Consider the following 9829-nt stretch of genomic DNA (forward strand, 5'->3'; position numbering starts at 1 on the left):
ATGAATATACGCCCACAAAGGATTTGTGGTCTGTCTGCAGTTTAAGGAGACGCTGCTCTGATCCAACATCTTCAGCATGGAGGTATAAAAGTATCACGAGTGGAATAATGTAACAAACAGACCAACACGTGACCCGAAGGCTTTACCAGGGTTTGTGTGCCCAGTGTCCCCTAGAGGGCGCTAAAACACAAGCATAAATCTCCACAAACATGAAATAAGTAGCGCCACCAAACAATAAGATACAGACGCTTTAATAAACCAGTGAGGTGCTCAAACAATATCAGACTACCTGCCATAAAAAGGAGAAACTCGGATCCTGTAAGATTCTGTCAAAGCGTGTTGTAATTCTCTTAAATCAAGGAAACACGTGACTTCATGTTTTTACACCGATAGTTGCGCCAGCAGCTCAGTCACATCACTTAACCGCTAAAACCTTTTTTCCAGGAATGCAAGTAAATAACTTTAATGTGTCACTTTAATCAAATAATAATCGGATTTACTTTTTTCAGCTTTTTTGTAAAACTGTGAATTTTACGCTCATGTGTAACAACAATAAAACATCAAAGTGCACAGTGGCAGATGGAGCATGACAGGAATGCTGTGTCATAAACACGGACTGGATGCTGGTCTAGTACATTTGTGGAGCCAGTAGCGGTTCTTGATACGGGCGACACGGGCGGCAGCCCGGGGCGGGATCACGGGCGTCGGCAAAAAAAAAAATGCTGCCCATGCTCATGCTGCCCGACATCAGCCAGCGCATAGTGGGAATGTCACAGGCACCGATCGGTTTTCTATCGCCCATTTGCTGGGAGTAAGGGCGCCCCCCCCCCCCCCCCCCCGTTTGCGAGGTACGCCTGCTGCGTAGGGAGGAGAGGGCGGGGCGGCGGGGGAGTCTCTGGCTGGAGCAGCATCTAATAACCAACTCACAAAATAAAACAAAACAACAAACACGAAAACACCAGACATCATGATACAGACTTATAATCTGCACCGATGTTTTTTCTATAGGGAAAAGTGAGCGCGAGAGCCCTCGGTGCGCCTGCGCGCTGCTGAAGTCAAAGTAAACTTTATTGTCATCTCCGCTACAGACAGTCCAGCATATAGAGACGAGACGACGAGGCTGCAGTTACAACAGTGCAAGTAAACAAACAATATATATAAGAAAATAAATATACACTTTAGGACTCGGGGTAAAGGATCAATAACAATTTAAAATTTACAGTTTGATGATTTAAAGTCTCCACACAACCCGTCGAAAGGGGCGGGGCCTGCTGCTTCCAAATAGAGCGTATTTCATTCATAATGATGTAAATCCAAGCTCATTATGGATTCATGATCTGAATCCTGGGTTGTGACAAAGTGAATCTGTGAACTAAGGTGTAGGTGTGTTAGGTTATGTTGTGGTGATCCTCGGGTTGAGGGATGGGTGTTCAAAATTAAAACCAAGATGGACAAGAAAAGTTCAAAATCATCAGGTGCTCAGTTTAGAAAAAAGAGAAAAGAAGTTGGTTTTAATCACTGAAAGAAAAATAATTAACAAATCAAAATAAAACAAAAGCATTTTGATCAGCCCTATTTCTACTCGATTAACAATAGATAACCATTAGGTGTCACATAAGATAAAGTATCCTTAGTTTTCAGAATTATTAGAGCTCTTTTTTCCTTTTAATTTACTTTGTCCAAACGATTTCTAAATGGCTTGACAGTACGTACAGAAACAGTTCCCGGAGTGGCTTGAAACTTGGAAAAATGGCTTCTTTGGAATGTTAGCTGACTTCTGAAGTGACGGACAGAGACAGAAGAAATGAAGTTCAAGCAGAAAGAAATCCTACAGCAGCTGAACCAACTTGGCAGATCCCGAACAAACCCAGAGTCCGACGTGGAGGGGCTCTGTGAAGGTGGTCTTTACCTTTGCAAGGAGAGTCATGGAGCCGGAGACGCTGTGGAAGGACAGGATACCTGCGCTCTGATCCACGTACACCCCGATCTTGCTGGACTGAGGAACCTGTAGGGACATGGTGGTGCTGTCATGTCTGAACTCGTTACTGTGACACCACAACGCCCACGACTTGTCGTTGAATCCGAATCCACTCTCACTTCCTGTTCTGCTGATGCTCTTGTAGGCGACCGCTATAGCAACAAACTTGCTCCACTTCACCTCCCAGTAACACCGTCCACTCAGAGCTTCTTTGCCGAGGACCTGAAGGCTGTCGAACCTCTCTGGGTGATCAGGGTACGACTGCTCCTTCTTCATGTACGTGACCTTCCTGTTCCCCTCAGACAGTGACAGCCATTTGCTCACTGTATTTGGATCCAGCGTGATTGGACACATATACTGTAAGAATTCGTTTCTGGTCTTGGGCTCTGTCGGCGGTGCAAAAGGTAGCGGCGGCGTCACCAAAGCTGGGTGTAGTGGGGCCAAAGCCGTGGGCTCTGCTGGAGGCACCACATGTTTCAATGAATTTTTGCGTGCTGCTGTTGCCAGAAAAGCTGTTAGATGTGGTGCTGGTGGAAAACGGGGTTGTTTCAAGAAACTCTTGGGCTCTGCTGGTGGAACCACACGTGGTTGTTGGAAGGCTGCTGATTTGACTTCTTCTTCTTTTGTTATGAAGGATGTTGGTGCTGGGACTTGTTATGGTTCAAAAATATTGGAGATGGACACCAGAGGAAAAACCCACAATAACAACACTGGTCCGGTCGGGTTGAGTCAAACGATGATTTAATGATCACACACGTGGGAGATGGACACTGTATGCAGACAGTCTCAGATCTCATCTCAAAAAACACATCTCCATAGTTTTATGAAATCAGGGTATTAGAACGCCCCCTCATGCGTAGTGACAGGTGTAATACAATCAATGTTGACAATTTTATTTAACACAAAGAATAACATTGTCTCCTTCCCGAGGGCAGACGCTAACTGCCCCCCTTCTCCTGGAACCGTCTGTACCCTGCTGAGACACAACATGGCAACTACAAGGACTCTTTCATTTATTAAGACCATCAGTGTGTATTGCTCTAAATCAAGTATATAATATTAAATGAATATTGCTGGATCAGCTACTTCTACTTAAAACATATTAAAACATGACTAAGCACAAAATCACCAAGAATGACATCTTATAAGTGCTGTGTAAGCGCGTGCGGCCTTCCAAGCTCAAAGCCTTTGCCCTCCATAGATCAGCCAGACTCGCGCTGGCTGTAGCTTTTAACCTTTAATTACCTTGAGCACAACTCTAAAATGAGCAACAAACTGCAATGTGTATGGAATGATCATGGTTACATCTGCAATGGAAAATCATGTTATTATTCTGGTACCTGTAAGAAAGATCAAATTAAAGTTATCACCATCACTGTAATGCAAAGAATAATGTAAGATCAAAAACTTCAATTTATGCTTAATGCAAAGCTGGTTATATACTTCTAATGAACTAATAATGACATATTAAAATATTAAATGATAATGAGAAAAACATCCCCTCCTTATTCTACAATTCCCTCTGTTGACCTCTGGAGAATCCAGAGGTCACAAACAGTTGTGTCCCTCCTTGGCCTACACATTCAGCTCCACATGCATCATCGGCATCATGGACATTGGAGTAATGACTCCAGGGTCCACTGCCTTCACAGACATACTTTTGAACATTCGTCTGGCACAAGGGATGAGACAACAACAAATAACCATAATACCCACCACAATAGACAAAGAAAACATGACCGAAGCGATGACCCCCTTCCACCGTCCGAACACTGAGGTCAGCCAGCCTTCTAACGGATTACCAACACCAGAGTGATCATGCATAGTTTCAGAAAGGCTCTTTAGGCCCTCCAGAGCCTTGGTTACCGACCCATCTGGAGCAGTATTGTTTGGAATAAAGGTGCAACACTGGTCAGCAAACATAGCACACACGCCCCCCTTTTCCGCTAACAACATGTCAAGGGCCATTCTATTCTGCACTCCCATTAACGAGGTCGGACCCACCTGCTCCGCTAGCCCCTCCAATCCGTCTCTGGTCAGGTTAGAGAGCCTCAGTACATTGTAATGAACATAATTAATCCTATCTACATTCTTGTTTGGAGTCACTGGAAAGAAAGCAGAAATTATTGGAATATTTTCAAACCCGGCTGCTATTTGATCAATAAGTTTAAATTCATTTGGAACCCCCCTGGGCACTCCAATGGAGTCGATCCAGGTGGGGGAATTCATTCTAGGGTCATAAACATTTGTGTTTTGTATTCCTCTCTTTCTCAAAATGTGTCTTTTGCGCTTGGCTGCCAAAGTGCGCGTATTGTGTGAGGGAATTGATTTTACCTTATTTCCGATTAGCATAAGTGGCGCTCCTAGTCTCACCATCGCGCACGTCCCCACGCTCCCAAGAGGAACACGTACCAGTAGAGTCCTGTGCCCGCAATAGTAATACAGCCCGCTCCTAGCCCAAGTCCCAATTAGGGTGGCTGCATCACTCACATTGTTGGTGGTCCTCCCAATCTGGGTGACCGAACACCAACTGGGGTCAATTTCCCCCAACCGATATTTAACTTTATCTGTGGTAAACTTAAAGCACGTATAATTATCTTTCCGGGGCATAAACGGCCCTACTTGCGTGAGCTTGCCAATAGGGGGAAATAGACTGGACAACACAGTGCAGTTCCCCGTATTCACAGCTCCTCTAGTTATTTGCAACATACAATTATAGCCCCACTGATCCTCTGGATGCAGAGGTGCAGGCTCTATAAATAAACGCGGCCTTGCTGAAGCGCAGGCTACACAATTAGCCACTTTTTGTTCTCCAGCAGACTATATGCGGTTGCTTCCCTGAACCCTCGAGCTCTGCTGGTCTCAGCGGCGCCTCTCCTTGGGTCCAGCCCTGACTCAGAAGGTCTTGGAGTTTGTCTTTGAGCTGCGATACCGCCGCCGTCACCTCCTCAAAGCTCAGAGGAGGGACGTTGACGCCGGTGTGTGTAGATTTGCCGAGTGCTGACAGCGAGTAGAAAGTGAGTAGAAAGCGGTGGTGGTCCTCGGTGTATGAAAGCTGCTTCAGCTCCGAGTCTTTCTTCTTTAACTTGGCGATCTCGTTCTGCAGCTTCTCCTCGAGCTCTTTGACCCGACGCGTTTCTGTTTCCTGCTGGATTCTGATCTGCTGCTGCACTTCGGAGCTTCGTCTCGCGATGAGTTGGGCCAGCTGGCTGAACACCATCTGGCTATTCCTTGCTGCTTCATCGGCAGAAATGTTGATGACCCCCACCTGCTTCTGAAGCACTGTCAGATCTTGCTCCAAGTCTTGGATTCTCTGCTGGATGTTCTGCCGACATGGATCGAGCTCATTCTGCCTCTCGGCCCGCTCTGCTGCCAGTGACACGACGTCGTGGCCTTTGTGTTCGCTGATAGAGCAGAGGTAGCAGATACACTGCTTGTCACTGCGGCAGAAAACTTCCTTCACTTTGTTGTGGAGAGAGCAGATTTTTTCTTGGAGGTTTGCTGAGGCTTCAACCAGTTTGTGGCTCTGAAAGGCCTGAGAATCGTAGTGAGGCTGGAGATGATCGTCGCAGTAGGAGGCCAGACACTGTAGACAGGACTTGGTGGCTCTCTGCTTCCTCCCAGTGCAGAAATCACAGGGCACATCTCCAGGTCCAGCATAGTTGTGATGAACAGGAGGAGCAGCTTGGAGTTCAGTTTTCTTCAGCTCCTCCACCAACTCTGCTAACATGGTGTTTTTGCCCAGCACTGGCCTCGGTATGAAGGTTTTCCTGCACTGGGGACAAGAGTGAACCCCCCTTTGATCCTCTCCATCCCAATGGTTGTTAATGCAGATCATGCAGTAGCTGTGCCCGCAGGGAAGAGTCACCGGATCCTTCAGCAGATCCAGACAGATCGAGCAGCACAACTTTTCTCTGTCCAGTTGAGGCATTTTAATTCTGAGAGACAGCCAAGAGTTTCTCTTCTTCTCAGCAGATTAAAGGCGAGTTCTGATCCGAACCCAAACTTGCGCCAGTCCGTCGCACGTCTGCAAGACACGACAGCAGCAGGAAATATGCGGACAGAAACCAGCTGCTGTGTTTAAGAGCAGGCAGCAGAAAGAAGCTATCAGGTTTAACTTCATTCCAGTCCAAATATGATGCCAACATGCATCACAAGACCACCCCCCTCCTCTTCCAGACACAGTGAGCTTTACTCATATTTGCACATTTGTGCGTGTGCAGTGCAGAGCTGCTGTTAGAAGAACAGAAATCTGATCACTGTAGAGGAGCTGAAAATGAAGCATTCAGTCAATAATAATAATAATAATAATAATAATGATAATAATAAATGATCAGCGTGTAACGCACGAGCCTGGAACAGCTGTGCTGAGAAATCTGACACACAGAACAAGACGTGATTTCTACTTTAATAATGAGTGAATGTGTGCGGCCTGGCTCCGCACCGCTTCCTTCTCCTCAACTTGCCATGACAAGAATTTCATGACACTTGCTGAAAAATGCGAATGCTCGGCTGGGAAACCAGCAGGTCTGCAAACAGATCCAACAGTTTCTTTTAACTCTCCTGAATCTGATTTGCAGATAACAACACACACATCCAACACACAATGGTCGCCTCTCGTCTCTCTTATGTACAGTATTGCTACTATTGCACAACTGACATACAATTCTATTCAATTCTATTGTTTTTCTTAATTTTTGCTGCTCTTATCTTTGTATTGTCCACTTTGTTTCATGTTCAAGCAAATTTCCCTGATACAGGTTTGTCTTATCTTATGTCAGGTGTTTACATGCTTACAGTGTAGGAACAGGTTGATGAAAGGGGAAGATAAACCTCCTGTACTCACGAGTATGTGTTTAGTGCAGAGGACAGTATCGTCAGGTGTGCAGGCTGGATCACAGAGCACCCAACCTCTCCTCGCCTCCTCGTAACTCACGAGAACTGTAAATGTGAAATTACAGAACATGCACATGTTGTGTGCCGAGTCACGGAGAGCAGTCTTTGTTTTATTTGAGGATTACCTTCAGACAGGCAGAAGAAAAAGTGCAGTTTGGTGCACACAGAAAGCTGAGAAGCTGCAGAGGAGGAGGAGTTTATCAGGTTCATCTTCATTCCATGAAGTCACGGAGCGAGAAACTGCGACTGACAGCCTGATCTGGGAGTACAAACTCCTCTAAACAGAAAACCAGAAGACCAACGGAGGAAAGCTTTGACATCATTCAGACTCTTTGCTGTGCTTTCCTTGTTTTCCTTCATTGACACGTGCACAGAGGCTGACCGGAGACCAGCCACAGCAAACCCACCTGAATGTACAGAATTCAGGAAGCACAGAACGGTCACAGGCCTCTGGCCTCATACGGGTCGAGCACTCCATGTTGACCTTTAACGGCAGATTCATGTTGGGGAGTTCAGGTTTGATGATACTTTCTTGTAACTTTAATCCAAACAGTGAACTCACGTAGGAGAGCGACCCCCGGAGTCGTCGTTCGCAGAGCGCCTGCAGCCTCGAGTCAGCACGGTGGCACTTATGCTTAACTGATCTGCAGCCTCCTCTGCCAGCGCGATGCAAACTGATGGAAATGCTCAATAAACACACGTGCTGGCTTGAAGGCAGAGTCAGTGAATAAATCCTGAGCTGCAGCTTCGTCCTCGGCCTCCTGCTAGGACTCATTTCTGAGCGTTCACCATGGCAACTGGCTCATACAGAGCAGAGCATCTATTTTAACCCGGCGGAGCCAAGAAATGACCGACTTCTGTCATAGATGAAGCTGCTTCTTTGATCTGGATCTTGAAATCCAGCTCTCAGCTGTGGCTAGCGGCTCTGCGCCTGTGAACCGTGGGTCAGAGGTCACGAGGCTGGACAGACGGGGGTGTCTGTGGCTCCGTCTGCTGTGGCGAGACACAGGAGCAGCTGAGAGGAACTTTGAAACAGACAGCACTGTTCATCTGTGTGTGATTCGGGGCGATTTAGATTCTGTTGTGCATTTAAAAAGCTGCCTGACAACATTCAGTGACTGTGTTCGTCGTGCGAACAGATCCGGACGCATTCAGCAGCCCGCTATGACCCACAGCTAGTCCTAAAGTCATCTCAACCTAAGCTTCACTTCATCTCCAACAAGATGAGTGTGACCAAACCAAATCACTGCGATTACAGCAACATAAATGTTAATCACATGTACAGCTGCTTCCTGGAGCAGAAGCAGGGATCGTGCACGCGGATCCTTCACTGCTTACTCTTGCTCAAATATGTGGTCTGTCTGAGCGGACACGAGGGGATCAGGTTTAACATCATTCCAGGACGAGCAGGACAGTTTAACAAAACAGCAAACATCATCGCTGGAAATGTTCTGTCAAAACAACAAAAGCAGGCCAGCACGTTCCCATCAAGGCCGAGGCCGCGGACGCCGCTCTGACCTGCTGTCAGCTTTGGTCTCAGGGCTGCAGAGAGCCAGCTTTCTTTGGGTTAGCTGCTTTAACCAAACCCCAAAGCCTGTTAACATAATACAAGTCTTTGTTGTCATTGCACAGTCACACCAAGCACAACAATGCAACAACATCAAACTGTCCCATGTCGGCACTACGCACAACTAAACACAACACTGTAACTTGAAGTGCCAGAAAGGTAAGCGCAAAAAAGGATGACTTGATAAACAAATAAAAGAATGAGTGCATGTTTATTATTATTGTTATTGCCCCCAAAAGGTCCAGGGGGGTAGCCAATCAGGTCAGCTGTGAGCATTGATCAGGGCTGTTGTAAAAGCTGTCGTGGAGTCTGTTCGTTCACAGATAATCAGTTTTTGTTCTGTTAGCCTAACCCAGAGCTTCAGAGCCATTGGGGGGGGGAGAACCCTTGGAGGACACTGCTAGCATAATGGACAGGTTTGTGATGAGGCGCCCACGCAAACGCAAAGCAGGAGATGAAGCATCGCTGAATATGTTTCTAAACCAACTTCATTCAAAGACTAGAAAATATGGTGAAGCAAATCTTCCCTTTGGCTTCACCTGCACAGGTGCTGAGGTAGGTCTCCCTGCAGGATTAGTTTCCCTGCGTCGGGAGCAGCGCTGGGCTCTTCAAATCACGGACAAACAGGATCCCACATTCTTGATCTTTAGTTCACAAACACTTGTTGTAATGACTAACTACTCCTGACATGTTGGAGATGTTTGCTCTTTATACAGTAAAGTTACAGCAGGATGCAAATAACATCAGGCTGATCCTGCCACGATTTGTTCCCCCTGTCACAGACAAACAGGATCCCACAGCTGTTTATGTTTTTAAACCCATTTTGCATTTTTTGAAAAATGTATTGAGATCAGTGTTGAACATTATTACACAGGAAAAAACAACTACATGTAAAATAATGACACCGTGAGCCTCTGCCTTTGTAAATGGAGGGACAGTAACTGCTGTAAAACCTGCAGACAGTCAGATTAACAGTATTTCGTCTCTATCATTCTGCAGTTCATCTCATGTAAACAATAACGTGGCCACAGCGTGACGTGGAAAAGGCGCATACCTTTGACGCTGCGTGACGAACTCTGTATTCCTCGTCCACACGGAAACGCAAAAAAGGAGTTTAAAAATCTGTTTTCTGTGATTGGAAACGTCGTTTACGTGGACGAAACAGCTGCGTGTTCAAAAATACCCGTGTAGGTGCGGACGCAGCGTAAAAGAGTTTATTTTATTACTGCCTGCAGATTACTTGTGTTTGCTTAATTGTTTACTAAATGTTGGAGGTGAGAAATAAACCACAATGGAGCAAAACATGGGCGTGTGGTTGGAGGGTGTGTTTGTGCCTGTGCACGCGGGGGGGGGGGGGGGGCGAACATTTTTGTTGTAAAACAAAGGGG

General features: G+C 46.3%; 1 protein-coding gene across 1 annotated transcript; it reads right to left on the minus strand.

Moving 5' to 3' along the window:
- Positions 1 to 826: 826 nt before the first annotated feature.
- LOC146686827 (E3 ubiquitin/ISG15 ligase TRIM25-like) lies at positions 827 to 6565 on the minus strand. Its single transcript, XM_085440299.1, has 3 exons — positions 4800 to 6565; position 2951; positions 827 to 2628 (listed from the first exon to the last, which is right to left on the minus strand). Exons 1-3 carry the CDS (start codon positions 5907 to 5909, stop codon positions 1829 to 1831), a joined length of 1911 nt encoding a protein of 636 aa, XP_085296425.1. The 5' UTR covers positions 5910 to 6565; the 3' UTR covers positions 827 to 1828.
- Between the last annotated feature and the right edge of the window lie 3264 nt (positions 6566 to 9829).

This window comes from Copadichromis virginalis, linkage group LG18 (assembly GCF_057382275.1).
Source record: "Copadichromis virginalis isolate Kocher_CV1m ecotype Utaka linkage group LG18, C_Virginalis_male_GT1.1, whole genome shotgun sequence".
NCBI classification, from domain to species: Eukaryota; Metazoa; Chordata; class Actinopteri; order Cichliformes; family Cichlidae; genus Copadichromis; species Copadichromis virginalis.